The sequence below is a fragment of the Argentina anserina genome, chromosome 2 (genome assembly GCF_933775445.1).
Source record: "Argentina anserina chromosome 2, drPotAnse1.1, whole genome shotgun sequence".
Classification (NCBI taxonomy): domain Eukaryota; kingdom Viridiplantae; phylum Streptophyta; class Magnoliopsida; order Rosales; family Rosaceae; genus Argentina; species Argentina anserina.
Window position 1 is genome coordinate 17,385,232 of NC_065873.1, and position 16,041 is coordinate 17,401,272.

Here is a 16,041-nt window from a genome sequence, read left to right on the forward strand (position 1 = left end):
TGACGGTACAGTTTCCTACTATCATTCAAGCATGTTCAGAATGATCAAACTATTATTATATCGCTGACCAAACAAGGTGGAGCTAGTTTGATCAACTATATATATCCAACAATCGTGCGAAGATGTAAACTAGGTAGTTCCATTATATTGCTGGTTTGAACTACCAAGAGTGCACTCTCTAGGAAGTGCATTATTGAACCTTTGATGATCAGTACAATAGTCATAGTTCATAAAATCTCTTCTCACCCTGTCGTATGCTGCTTGTTCGGTTGCGTTTAGTTGCCTGAAGACCCTATGGTTCCACAAATATTTGGTAGCATAACATTCCGAAACCTCGGTCTTGTACCTGTCTACCACACAGGCATGCATGTCAAACTTTCGGAAATAAGCTCTAAATGGTGCTCGGGTGAAGTCGATCTTTTCTCGGCCTCCATCAGTTGCCCAACTCGATCCATCCCATATGCTTACAGCGATTTCCATCGGCCGCGTTGGATAGGCAACCTTAAACTTCTTGTTGTTCCTAAAAACCCTGATGGGGATCTCGTCGACATAAAACCTGCACGAGTAAGAATAAGTTATATTCAAGAATAAATAAGAATGTTCTGATATGCATGTAAAATTATATACACACACGACTGGAGAGATATAACTCTTACACAACTTGATGATGGTTCCAAAGAATCTTGTAGCCATGAAAATCTGCTGTTGGGTCAAACCAAAAGACTGTCCTTTGCTCTCTGTAGTTTTGACCGTTTGTAATCACATTTGTCTGCAGTGTGATTGGCCTGTTTTCTCTGTTACCCAGGAACTCAAAGTCTAGCTCATCCTGGCCATTAACACCCTGTGATCTCAGCTAAAAAAAAAAATAATAATAACTTATTAATAGCATTCTGACTATAAGATTGAATTCCTCAAATAGCATTTTGAAGGGGGAAGAAAGAGGCTTATATGTTTGATATAGATTGAAGAGAACTGAACGATATTATATATACTCACATAAAAAGCTAGGACAACTCCAGCACAATCCCTCACTGGTACCTTGATCCTCATTTCAAACCACCCAGCGCCGAACGTTTGCTTCGATCCAAACCCAGCCCCTGCATTAATTTATTTATCATGTTAAGTAATTGATTAAAGAAATAAACAAACGAACAATGGAATAAATAAACTTATATTTTGGCAAAACCTATTTAACCATACGTATCTATTTTGTCGTGAACATACTAGCTAGGGTTTGCACTTGCTGTGTCAGTAGTTACAGAATATTTTCTGAACAGGCATGTTTTACTCGTTGTAGTCTTGTAGATATCAATATTATTATTTTCATGGCCTGATATGAGTGATATCGTACTATAACTAATACAGTCGTGACGAGCTTATTGATTCCATTGGTTAATTGATAGATTTGTCGATAAGGCATCTACGTATACATATATCATTTACATGAAGCAGAAGCGATATCGACCGAGCAAGCGATCAGAGTGAGAATTTATAGTAACTCTTATCTGAGCGAATTAAATTCTGCATGGGGAGATTATGTTAGCAACCAGAACATAAATTGGATTTAGAACCAAAATGAGGAAGAGATGAAGATAATTAACCAGTAGTGTTATCCAAGTAAATTTGCATCTGTGTCCCTCCATTCTCAAGCAAGGCGTGATGATGACCCCAAGTGACTTGATAATTTTCATCAAAGAGAACATCACCATTTACAAGCATCACACTACAAAATAGAAAGAGCACCACGAAAACCTCTACTGGGAAAGCCATAGCCAAAATGCAGCTTAGTGCCTAGCAGAGTTGGTACTGCGCTATACATATACTTCGAAGTTGCATCATAAATATATGCAAAATGGTCTGAACGAATCGATAAGAACTCAAAAGAAGAGAAAGAGTGTGAACCATCATTTTCGCTACCTAGATAGCTTGCTCATTCTTACCCACACGCAATTGACTTCTCTACTCTCCCTGCCATCTCCATAACCAAACCACATCATTCTTACCAACTTCTTTCTTCTTTTTGCTCATAAGCAACCACAAATACTTTAGGTTTTGCTCACAATTTTATCCTTATTAGTCCCATAACTTTCATGGATCATAAAGATAGCCATTTGAAAAGAAAGCTGGTATATTGTAGCTTAAATGTTCAATCATTCTTCGACAGCATTACTAGCTTCTCATGCACTTTTGTGGTATAGAGATGTAAAACTCGTTTGTTAATTAGAGAAAATTGAATAAGAGCCTCAAACGATAGCGATACAGTGCACGAAAAAAACTGCAAAACAATAACCGTAGCCTGGTGTACGCAGTTTTTGTAACAGTCAATCTTGACGTCCCTCAGAAAGATAGATCAAATTCTGTTCTTGTTTGATCTAATTTCAAGGTACGATCCTCCATGAATACAAAGATATGATCTGCTCGGCATGGGTGTAGGAGATGTTTTTTTAATGATGGGGATTGACATCATAAATCCTGGGATCATATCTCAAAAATACAATATTCTTGCTATATATATATATATATATATATATATATATATATATAACTCCGTAACGTACAGTTTATCATCATTTCCTCATCTAATTCATAATATGTGATTTAGAGATCGATTGGTAATTTGGTATATATATTCACATAATGTAGTCGTAGCAAAATCTAAGAAATTGAAAAGGATAATTCCTTTTTGTGAACAATTACTTGACTAGTTGACTTGGTTGTTATTGTGATGAACACATTGAGTTAGCAAGCTACCAACATGCATATATACTTAATTACTCGACTAGCTGAGGTATTGTATGAACAAATAATGGGCTGATTAATGTTCATTTTAACAGAATATCATAAGTGTACGTAGGACGGTAGGAGTATGTGAAATATATATAATAAATTATTTATGTTAATCATCGATCCAGAATGAACCGAAGCATATATATATATATATAGCTTTTCAGGTGCGGAGGTCCGTACCTTAAGCTAAGGTGCGGAGGTCCGTACCTTAAGTTAAGGTACGGATTTTCATTTTTTATCAACTTTTCGATCGCGTTTTCACATCTCCACCGTCTAATATCTAGCTTATAATGTATAGATCATCTCCACAAAATTTCAGCCGATTTCGTGATCGTTAAGGTATCAAACTAATCCAAACCAATGGACGTATTGAATTTGCCGAACCTGAACCGTTCATATTTTGAGTAGAAAATCGAAGTTATGAGTATCTTAACGGTGATGGAATCGGGTGAAATTTTGTGGAGATAATCTATACGTTATAGCTTAGATATTGGACGGTGGAGATGTGAAAACTCGATCGAAAAGTTGGTCAGAAATGAAAATCCGTACCTTAAGCTAAGATAAGGGCATCCTTACCTGAAAAGCCCCATATATATATATATATATATATATATATATATATATATATATATACTGTTTTTAGAAGATCTAGCCTCTCTTTGGGTACAATACTCCTTGACAAATTAATTAGGTATTACTACTGTGTTTTCTGATGTGATAAAATGATTTGAGATTCACATTTAAAACCAATTGACAATACATGTAGTACCTCAAATCTTTATAAACTCATAGTCTAGGTCACAATTCCCAATGAGGGATGTATAATCTCAACACATGTCCCCGCACATGTGGCGAATTTTGAAGCCATACATGTAGACAACATTTTGGGTGACGTGGAGTCCGTGTGACCATTTGGACATCACACGTGGATGTGGGTAACCCGTTCTGATGTCATGATAAAGTGATGTGAGATTCACATTCAAAACCAATTGACAATAGGTGGAGTAGCACAAACCCTTATAAATCCATAGGCTATGTCTCAATTCTCAATAATTGATGTATAATCTCAACACATGATCGATGGAGGTCTAGGGGACCTTGTTGAGTTGGTACAAGTCATAGTTCATCTGTTCCCTTCTCACTTTCTCATATGCTTGTTGTTCGGTTGAGTTTAGTTGCCAATAATCTGATGGTTCCACGAATATGTGGATGCATAACATTCCTTAATTCACATGGATACTCTTGGACTTGTCTAATGTACAGCCAGAACTTATGTCAAACCCTTGGAAGTAAGCTTTAAAGGGTGCATGGTTCCAGTCGATCTTTGTTTGGCCTCCATCAGTCGCCCAATTTGATCCATCCCATATGCTTGCATGCGTCTATAATCATTGGCCGTGATGGGTAGAGAACCCCAAAATTTTCATTGTTCTTGTAAACCCTAATTGGTGTGTCGTCTACGTAGAAACAGAGGAACAGTATATTACACTGCCTTAATTATCTTATACACACTAATATCCTATATATAATCAGTAAACCTACACTTTAACCCTCCATTCCCTCCGTGATTCAAATCAACACTCTCTCTCAAGTTGGTGCATACATATCAACCATGTCCAACTTGTTAAGTGAATCATAAAAGGCATTTTTAGACACTCCTTTTGTGAGCATATCGGCAAGTTGCTCTCTCTGTAGGAACAAAAGGAAAACTGATGATCTTTGCGTCTAACTTCTCCTTTATAAAGTGACGATCAACTTCCACATGTTTTGTACAATCATGTTGCACATGATTCTGGGAAATATCAATAGCTGCCTTGTTGTCACAGTACAGCTACATAGCACACTTAGACTTAATACCCAAATCTTGTAGCAAATTTCTAAGCCATAATAATTTGCACACTCCCTGAGCCAGACCTTCTGTATTCTGTTTCAACACTAGATCGAGCTACCATTTTTTGTTTCTTACTCTTCCATGTAACAAGATTACCCCCAACAAAGGAAAAGTACCCTGATGTAGATCGTATATCTGTTATATTTCCAGTCCAGTCTGCATCCGTGAAGCCACAAACCTCAAGGATATTATTGTGATTAGAGAACATTACTCCTCTCCGTGGAGCTGACTTTAAGTATCTCAAAATCCTTACAACAGCATCCATGTGGTCCACACTGGGATTATGTATGAACTGACTTACTACACTCACTGCAAACGCAACATCTGGTCTAATATGTGATAAATAAATCAGACGTCCAACTAGCCTCTGATAACGAGGTCTTTCAGTAGGCACTTGATCTGGATATTCTGCTACCCGATGGTTCTGCTCAATAGGAGTATCAATGGGAGTGCAATCTAGCATACTGGTCTCTGTTAGTAGATCAAAGATGTACTTCCTCTGACACAGATAGATATCATCACTTCCCCGGGCTACCTCAATGCCCAAGAAGTACTTGAGTGTTCCTAGGTCTTTCATCTTAAATTCTATGGCTAGCTGTTTCTGTAATCTATCCACCTCAACAGTATTATTCCCAGTAACTTCCATATCATCAACATATATAATTAGGGTTGTTACCTTCTCTTGTTGATGTCTGAGAAATAATATGTGGTCTGAATTACTCTGTCTGTAGCCAATTCTCCTCATGAATTGTGAGAATCTTCCAAACCAAGCACGATGTGACTGTTTAAGACCACACAAAGATTTCCTCAATCTACATACAAAGTTACTTGGAGAAGCGGCCGTATATCCCGGAAGAAGATCCATGTACACTTCTTCTGTAAGTTCTCCATGAAGGAATGCATTCTTAACATCAAACTGTCTAAGTGGCCACTTTAAGTTAGCAGCACAAGAGAGCAATATCCGAATAGTGTTTATCTTTGCAACATGTGCAAATGTCTCATCATAGTCTTGCCATATATCTGGGTGAACCCTTTTGCTAATAGGCGTGCTTTATACCGGCTCACTAACCCATCTAGATTATGCTTCACTGTAAACACCCAACGACATCCCACAGTCTTCTTGCCGTGTGGTGGAGATACGAGCTCCCAAGTATTGTTTTGTAATGCTTCCATCTCTTCCTCCATTGCTTTCCTCCATTTTGGATCTCTCAATGCATCCTGCACTTTGTTAGGTACTGATACAATAGATATTTGATTCACAAATGATTCATATGACTTAGAAAATCTTTTGGTAGATATAAAATTTGCTACAGGATACTTAGTTTTAGCCCGAAGGGTAGGTTCATATTTTTTTTTTGCTGACCCCGAGTAGACCTATTTGGCAAGACATATTGTCTACTATTAGCCTCACTAGTATTAGTCCCAATGCAATGACTAACCTCAGATGAGTGATCTTCCGTACCAAGAGAGCATTGGTCATATGTATAAATAATAGTATGGGAGACATGAGGGGCAGTTGTGTTGTCATCTTCTGGTACCTGAATCTTTGTAGTGACTATACCGGAATCACCCGGTGGTGCATGTATAGCGGACACATTGGTAATCTCAATTGATCATGTCACCATATCTACTAGCTTACTTTTCTCCCCCTCTCCATGATACAGCTCTTTAAAGTATGAATTCTCCCCCTGAAGAGTAGTATTGGAAGAGGGAAAATAACTCATGTCCTCAAAGAAAGTAACATCCATAGTGACATAGTACTTCCTGGTAGGCGGATGATAGCACCGGTACCCTTTCTGATGTCCGCCATACCCAACAACAATGTTCTAAAAATCGCCACCTAGGCGCCCGGAGACCCCTGGCCGCTGCGATTTTGGGCTAAACGGCGGTGTTAGGCGGCTGGCCGATTTTTTTCCCGCCTAGGCGGTTGGGCGGATCCTGGGGCGGCTAGGTTTTTTTTGATTTTTTTTTTATTTTGAGTTTGATTCGGATACAAAATAAGTACTTGAATTATATGGAGAAGAAGAATTTGATGAGCTCCGAGAGATTATGCTTGCAAAAATGCATTCCCGTTGTTTGAATTGTTTTTCTTATTTTCCAAAGGGTTGGTGAATTGTGTTTCTTATTATTGATTTTCCTAAGTTCATTGTTGTTGAATTGTATTTCTTTTTTTCCTAAGAGGCTAAGATCATTAGATCAATATTGTTGAACATTTCTAAGGATTAAGAACATATGTATTTTCAGTATTCTAGACATTATATATATTTTTACATTAATTTCATGCATTATATTCTTATTTTAATTATATTTATATAATTATTGTTATTAAAAATTTAAAATATATACAAAAATACAAATCTGATTAATCCCCGATTAATCCTCTAGGCGCTGGTTTTCAGCTGTCCGCCCGATTAACGTCTAGCAATTTTTAGAATATTGTCAAACAAACACACATTTAACGGCCCGGGCATCCAACTTAGATCTCTGGTGTTTTGGAAGATGGACAAAAGCAACACAACCGAAAACACATGCAGAAAGATTATGAAAAGAGGGTAAGGAGACATGAGATGCAAGCACCTCATATGGAACATTTCCCTGAAGGACACGAGAGGGAAGACAATTAATAAGGTGGGTGGAAGTTATGACAGCATCACCCCAAAAGAATACACCGAGTCATGTCAAGTAAATGACGATTTTTCCTTTCAAAAACTTCATTCTGCTCAGGTGTATAAGGACACGCTGTTTGATGAACAATTCTGTGTGTGTTAAGGAACTCCTGAAAGACATGATTCACATATTTCCTCCATTATCAGAACGAAGAACTCTAACGGTGGCATTATATTGTGTTTGGACAGTGGTATAGAAGGCTTGAAAAGCGGGAAAAACCTCATCTTTAGTTTTGAGGAGAACAATCCATGAAAGACGGGTGCAATCATTTATAAATGACACATAATACCGCATCCCTGACACAGTAGATTCTTTGGAGGGTCCCCAAATATCAGAATTAATTAATTCGAAAGAAAGAATACGTTTATTAGAAGTACTAGAGGAATAAGTAGAACGATGACTCTTGCCCAAAACACATGTCTCACAACGTAAAGTGACTCATCCACACTAATAAACAAAGTAGGCATTGATTTTTTCATAACACTAAAAGATAGATGCTTTAAGCGACGATGCCATAACCAAACTTCACTTAGTTTGTCAGAAGTAGAGATTAAAGTGGTCTGAGACTGTGCTCCTGGTTTCTCTCTCGCATATGTCTGATCTAGATGAAACAACCGGCCCCTCAGATACCCCCGACCAATTAACTCCCTGGTGAGAAGATCCTGAAATATCACATACATAGGAAAAAATATCACAAAGCTCTTAGCATCAGCGTTCAATTGGGGAACAGATATCAAATGATGAGATAAAGCAGGTACATAGAGCACATTGTGAAGCTCTATTGTGGGAGTAATACGAACTGACCATTTCCCTAATACGGGGAATGCCTCACCATTAGTATTAGTAACATAGGGTACTAGTGGAGGAGACAATACAGTAAAATAAGATTTTTCATAAGTCATATGATCAGACGCATCAGAATTAATAATCCATGTATCAAAACCAACAAAGTGAGAAATATTTAAAGCCATTCCAATTTTGCCACGACCAGCTATGTAAAAGTTGTAAGTAGGTTAGGGGGTTCGGTCTGTCGGAGCAATTCCCCTTTCACACTGTTATGCTTGGCGTCAAGACCTTTCAGGAAATAGTGAACTCACTCAAGCTCCTTCTCATGCTGGTACCAAACAATATTCTCCTGATGTTTGATCATGCAAGGACGTTTCACATCAATCTCAGCCCAAATATTTTTTAGTTTGGTGAAATACTGCGCCACCGGTTGCCCATCTTGTTGCATTGCCAAAGCGGTGCACATTAACTCATGAACCTGTATGAAATCAGAGTCATTAGTATATAAGCCTTCAAGTGTCAGCCATATTGCATGCGCAGTGTCACATGCCTCCACCAAATCAATTATTTCTTCATTCATAGCTTTCCACAAGACTGACATCACAAGGCCATCATCGTCGTCCCACTTAGTGTAGGTAATAATATTTTCTGCACTAGGAGCCGTAGTTACTCCGGTTACATGCCCCATCTTGTGCATGCCTCAAAGATGAGCCGTCATAAGTCGCTTCCATTTACGGAAATTGGTCCCATTGATTTTAGTTCCCCCAAAGGACCTACTGTCAGAACTCTTGACAGATACTTCAAATTTCGGAACATCAGCTTCGTCTCCACAACCCATTGAAAAGGAATTGGAAAAAATCAGGAATTATACAGCGGAATTACCAAAAAACTGATATAAACCTGTCTTGGGTGCACGTGCACTGTCGGTGAACCTACACTAACAATCAAGACTACCAATTCTGGGCCGGGTCGGATCCGGTTCGTCCGGGTCAGGTCGAATCTGGGTCGGGTCAGATCCGGGTTGGGTCGAATTTGGGCCGGGTCAGATCCGGGTCGATGTTGGGCCGGACCGGGCGGGTCAGATCCAAATCAAAAGCTCGGCAGCAGCGATTTCAACGGCGAATGCGACGGCTTGATGCGGCGGCGCTGGTGGAGAGGGGAGGAGAGCTCGACGCGGAGGCTCTGGTGGAGGTTAGAGATGTCGCCGGTGGAATGCTTGCAGCGGAGGAAACGAAAGGAGAGGAGGAGAGCTCGACGCGAAGGCAGTGGCGGAGCGAGATGTCGCCGGCGCGAGATCGAGGCGGCGAGGAGATCGGAGACCGGCAGTGATGCAATCCCTCGAGGAGGAGCACGTCGGGAGTCAGGTGAGCTGGGCGGGGACGTGGGGACGAGCGAGGACGAGTTGGGTATACCGACTGATTATGCTTGTAGCTGTGCAACCGGACAAGCGTGGCTCATGGACCAACTGTACCGATATTGTCCCAACTTAGTCACCTCACAGGTGTTGGGTTTTAATCACAAAAGGGCTCGATACAGTTGGTTATTATCCACCCACTTATAATCTCTATTTTATTTGTCACTTCTTAGATATGGGATCTCTCATCTCCAACACGCCCCCTCACGTGTAACCTAATTTTTAAGTCTGCATGTGACAGATTAACATCCCACATACTATGACGAAATAAACTAAGGTCTGGTAACCAACGACACTTAGTAACCATCAATTTTGGGCCCATGACAAAGTGGCACCCAACTCGGACCCACGACAGATTGGATGAGCGACTGAAGAGGAACCCGCTCTGATACCAAGAGAAAAAGTATATTACAATACCTTAATCATCCTATACACACTAATATCCTATATATAATCAGTAAACCTACACTTTAACCCTCAATTCCCTATGTGATTCACGCCAACAGAAACTATAGACATTTCAAGGATCAACATACATGCATGAGAATTAACTTGAATTGACAACATAAAAATGCTTGAGAGAGAGAGAGAGAGAGAGAGAGAGAGAGAGAGAGAGAGAGAGAGAGAGAGAGAGAGAGGTTTATTAATTATTACACACTTTGATGCTGATTCCAAATAAATTTCTAGTCATGGAAATCTGTTGTGGGATAAAACCACAAAAGAATTATTTGCTCTCTACGGTCGTAACCTTTTGTAATCACATTGGTCTGCAATATGACTGGCTTGCCTTCTCTATTACCCAAGAACTGACAGTCCATCTCATCCTGGTGATCACCTTCTGTTGTTAGCTGAAAACATATGTAAAATCAAAAGCATGATCGAGTTAATCAACTTTCTCTAGGCTCTAGCCGTTGGCTACATCTAGCTAGTACAGCAGCTGTATATATATGAAGGGATTACCAAAATATTAATTTACATAGAAAGTAGTCACAACTCCAGCACAGTCCCTTACTGGTAACTTGATCCTCATATCAAAGTTCCCAGAACCCAAACGCGCCTGCATTAATAGTCGAAGAAATGACGACGATCAATTAAAAAATGGTTTGTTACAAAAAGAAAAAAAATTGGAATATTGAAAAAAAGAAGTATATATGATTATATGTTACGGAAACCACCTGTGATCTGTTCTTATTGACCTGGTTGATGCAAGTTACTTACAGAGTTATAAGCAATACTTAATTAATACATTGTATGTACCTAATTTACGTTCCATGCGCCCCTTAATGAATTAGTTCATGGTTTATAATTAATTAAGACACCTATCATCTACCTAAAACAGAAGAAACGATTGAGTCTGAGATCAAAATACGACTATACACTATCATTGTTGAGCTGACTCATATATGCATTCATGCATGCAAAGTTAAGAGAGATCATTAATAGTGAGCACCTAACAAATTTAAAAAACAAAAAAAAAAAAAAGGAAGAGGTTAATCAAGGGAGATTGATGAAGATAACCCGAAGATTTATCCATGTAAATTTGCATTTCTTTTCTATCTGAAAATACAAGATAGAACAAGAACGAGTAATAGCAGCGAAATATGTAGAAGAATTTTACTTTTTTATTAAACAATTCATATTACAATTATTACACTTTAATCAATAATAATATTATTCTCAAAAGTAAAAATATTTCTTACTTGATAGTCACAATTAATTATGAAACAACCTCACAAAGATCGTTGCTTCACGTGTCAATACAACCTCACTCAGATTGTCGATGTTGTCACTAAGGTCTTCGTTGTCGTCACTTAGATTGACTATACACTAAGCTTTTCTTTCTTGTGAAATATTCTTCTCTTGGAATGTTTTTCTTCTACCCTCTCTGTCTGTGTGTATGTTTTGTGTGGCAAGATTACCTACTGCCTCACCACCTCCCACTACATATATATACCTCCTATATATAACTCACGGCAAGATCCTCTAAACCCTAGCACAAATAGGTATTAAGCCCAAATCCCTTCCTAATACAACTTTAGATAGAAAAGGAAAAAATCCATATAAATGTGGAATACACCTTTTATTATAAAACTCTTTTCTATAACAATTTATATATGCCCAAATTTAGATAATTCTACCCATAATTAGAATCAATAACCACACCCTTGCCGTGAGGTATATACTAGCTTTCCTTGATAATTTCCTAGTCCAACTAGGAAAGAACTTCAATGCTCCCCCTTAACTTGATCTCCACTCCTTTGTATCTTCATCAACACCATGGAGGCCAAACATGTACCTTCACCATCATTTGTACGTAAGGCATGATCAAATCCCCACGAGACATAATAGTTTTCGTCGAAGCCAGTGTCAGCATTTGCAAGCATCCAACCACAAACAAGAAGCATAAGCTATGAAGCACGTACACGTGCTATGGGCAGCGTATTGCGTGTCCGACACGGACACGGACACGCTCGGACACTCGAACTGACTTTGGACACGGTCCGGACACATGAGTATTCGAATCGGACACGCACCAACTCATAATAAAAGTGAAAGTGCCTATGGTGAGATTTGAACCTTGGTCATCTAAGGCACTCAACAACTCCTCAACCATTCTAACAGATTCCGTTTTTGTTATATTTATGCACACTTTAATATATATATATATAAGGAGAGAAACTTGTGATAAAAATAAGAATACTTAATATATATATATATATATATATAAGGAGAGAAACCTGTGATAAAAATAAGAATACTTGTGGTGGGATTCGAACCTTAGTTATCCAAGGTACTTATCAAGTCCTTAGCCATTCTAACAAGTTATGTTTTCATCATTTTAATGCACACTTTGACATATATATACATCTAAAATTCTAATTACTTTCAAATTTATAAATTAATTTTTAAAATAAATATATATATATTAAAAATAATATTTAATTAACGTGTCCATCACGTGTCCGTGTCCAAAAATATTATATATGCCGAGTCTACGTATCAAATCGTGTCCAATACGGACACTCGTGTCCGTATCCGTGCTACTTAGAGCATAAGTAACATACAGAAGCCCGTCACAGTAGTAACCATATTAAATATGTAGTCGTAATATATATGCGGGTTCAAGTTATTATATATATATATATAGGATAATTAAGCCATTTTAAGTATATATGGGATTTTAAGTAGACCATTCCATTTTCCCTACAACACGTTATCAGCACGTTGCTCTAACGTTGAATCTGTTTTGAAAATGTCAAAGCAAAAAAATTCATTCTATTGAAAAAAAAAAACAACATCAAAGTTTTTGCCGGGCACCCAAACAATTAATCCGGGCACCCCTCCCCATCTCTGATCTGCACGCACGCCGGCAAGCCTCCACGTTGACTCGGTGGGTTCAGCCCCTCCTTCCTAGAACCGTCGGCCTGCTCTCAGCCTAGAGCGCCACCTAGAACCGACACTTCCAAGCGTCCTTGATGATCATCTGATCTAGATCGATGTGATCGGCAACCCAGACGTCTCTCTTCCGGCCGGCACGCCGATGATGCCCTCACAGATCTGCGGTTGCAGAACCTTCCCGACGCCATCGTAACTCCGATCGTATCTTGATCGGCGTTCAAGCAGCCAAGGGAGATAGCCCGAGTCCAGCCATGATCGCCATCTATCTGGTGTCTTGCGTCGCCTCTGTTCTAACGAAAAACCAGTGCTGCTTCCAGCGCACTCGACCCGGAAGCTCTGGATCCGATCCAGAGTGGATGTGCTCGACCCGACCCACAAAAAATAGATTTTTCCCATGGTAACATGAAATTTACCTATTATGGTAAAAGAAAATTAAAGGTAATTCTCGAAATTACCGGATAATTAATCTTAGTTTACTATTTTAAAATTTAATGTTTTCACAATAATATAATTTACTTTTTATGGTTAAGTAAATTCAATTTCTAATTATTAAAAGTGACTAATCATATAAATATCGTTGTTTTTGTATGTAATTTATTACCAAAAACGTGACGAGCAACATGGAATTATGAGATCAAGAATCGGTTAATATGCAGTTTATTTGGCAAACTGACAAATTTAAATATATTTTTGATTGCTTAACATGTAATTGCATCGTAATGTTATGATTTACGTTTTACGCATTAAATTTATACATGGTCTTTGGCACGAGTACAATAATTGTCTTAGCCTTGTGTATTATGTAACCATGTTACATGCTATGCTTATTATTAAAATTTAATTACTTAGCATGTCATTAAATCGTGATGCTATGATTTAAATTTTTAAAGCATTATATATTTATACATGGTCATTGGCATGTATCATGAATATTATAATTGCCTAAGTTTTGTAAATTACTTAACCATGTTAAATGATATGCTCTATTCGTTTCATATGCTATGTTTATATAATTTTTATAATTATGTTATTTAGCATATTATATGAGCATTGCTATGACAACGAAATTTCATGAGAATTTTATAATTCAAAAACAAAGAGAGGACAAATATATTCTTGTGATAAAGTATTTTTATGAAACATTAAAAAATACGACCATTTCAATTCTTGGTCTTGCAATCCGATTTGTATTTCTTGGAAATTAATTAAATTGTATATCTTTACTGTGATAAAGCAACTTCATAAAACTCCAAAAAAGTGGTCATAATGTATTTTTAGTATGTTTAATTTTCGTGTAAGTCTATTTAGAATTTTAGACTGCGAAACTAATAAGTCTCGTACTCTATTTACAGTTGGTTAAATCAACACAACATATATTGGACTCTAATTAATTTGAGTACCAACCTTCCCCACAAGCCAACCAAGGCTCAACCATGATCAAATTATGCAAACATGTTTTCCTACACGTCGCTTGGAAGCATAATTAAAATTTTGAATGACAAAGAAATGTCTCTTAGTATGAACTATGGATAATAAAGAAGTAATAACCCTAAAGCAAATGGTAAATATTATGAATATGTAGGTTCATACAAACGGATCAATGACATTTGATGACAATGTACCGTTTGAAAAATGCATAGGGTATATGATATGAGCAATGAAATGCCCTCTTACAAAAAGAGTATAAAATAATGAGAATACGACAATTTAAAAAATTATATTCAATATCAAACTATGAGGAGAAAGCTCCTCAATTTTAAGAGCGACACAAATCTACGTCAATTCAAAATGTTTCAGACTTCGATTACAGTCTATCACTAATTTTCCAAGATATAACTGTAATGGCTATTATCTATGCCTAAATTTTCGGTATTGACGTACTTTTGGATTAGACAAGACTTTGATGCAATCGTTGACATAAAACCAAGGTTATGAATGTTTCTCAATGAACTGAGAATATTCAAATATTAATCGAGATATAGCGTTTCGATTTTAGGGTTCGATTTTCGGGTTCGATTTTTAACATTTGATTTTGCGAAATACCGCATAAAGTAAAGCAACTTCACAAAATATTAGTATGACATGAATACTTAAATGCAAAGAAATGCATCATGTGATTCCCAAAATCAGTAGTACTGAAGAATAATAGTACTATATACGTGGTTAAACTTAATAATATTAATAAGGATCATTAATTTCTAATCCTTTGGGATTCACAAAATACATACCTTATGGGATGAGCACATCATTTTACGATTTTATTAAATTACTCTAAAGAAATTGAGTTTATATTCAATTTTTATATCCCAATTATATCCATTGGCACTTTATGTAACAAAATCCAACAAGAGACAATCAAACCCTCATACGTTTTAAATATGTATGCCAACAACTTTCCATATGAAAAGAATAAGTGAGATTACGATTAACATCTTTTACATTATCTCTAATGATTGCGCATGTAACCGCGTATTACAGAAGTTTATATGTCCAATTAGAAAGTATATATGAAATTGCTAAATTGAATCCCACAACATCAAAAGAAAATGAATTTCGGGATCTTGACATATATGTGTATCTGTATATTTAAAGAATTATATACATACACTCATATTTTGGATAAATAGAAGTAAAAACAAACGAAATAAAGAACTGGAAAAATCCTAGAAATATAATTTTATGGAGGAATTAAAGAAATTATTTCATCCCCATATTTCATAGCCCCCTGAGGCTGAATCGTGAAATGTTTGATGCACACGTATATGCACTAACATCATATTATGCTTTGTATATTCATTTTTATTACGTTTGTAAAACTAATTATTCAAAGCTTATCGATCTTTTAAACAAATTTTGATTGAGATCATCTTTTGCAAATGACATGTATTGTCATTGTGTTCAAGGATTGAATCAAACGAAAATTATGTGGATTAATTCAACCAACTTGCGGAAACTTTAAATAATTTATGGTGTTGGTTGATGCGTCGACACGCTGGTCACGTGTCATCACACAATTCACTACTAAAACTAATGTTACTTATGAGAGTTACAAACCCACTTGGTCACACGGAAAATGACTAAAGTACTAGTCTTGATATTG

The 16,041-nt window shown here is 37.2% G+C and overlaps 1 protein-coding gene and 1 pseudogene across 1 annotated transcript; both read right to left on the bottom strand.

The window, feature by feature from the left end:
- Positions 1 to 129: 129 nt before the first annotated feature.
- LOC126784074 (xyloglucan endotransglucosylase/hydrolase protein 2-like) lies at positions 130 to 1,770 on the bottom strand. Its single transcript, XM_050509571.1, has 4 exons — positions 1,602 to 1,770; positions 997 to 1,097; positions 657 to 853; positions 130 to 556 (listed from the first exon to the last, which is right to left on the bottom strand). The coding sequence occupies exons 1-4, from the start codon at positions 1,768 to 1,770 to the stop codon at positions 130 to 132; spliced, it is 894 nt and encodes a 297-aa protein (XP_050365528.1).
- A 2,105-nt stretch (positions 1,771 to 3,875) lies between these two features.
- Positions 3,876 to 11,947, bottom strand: LOC126784075 (xyloglucan endotransglucosylase/hydrolase protein 2-like; annotated as a pseudogene).
- Between the last annotated feature and the right edge of the window lie 4,094 nt (positions 11,948 to 16,041).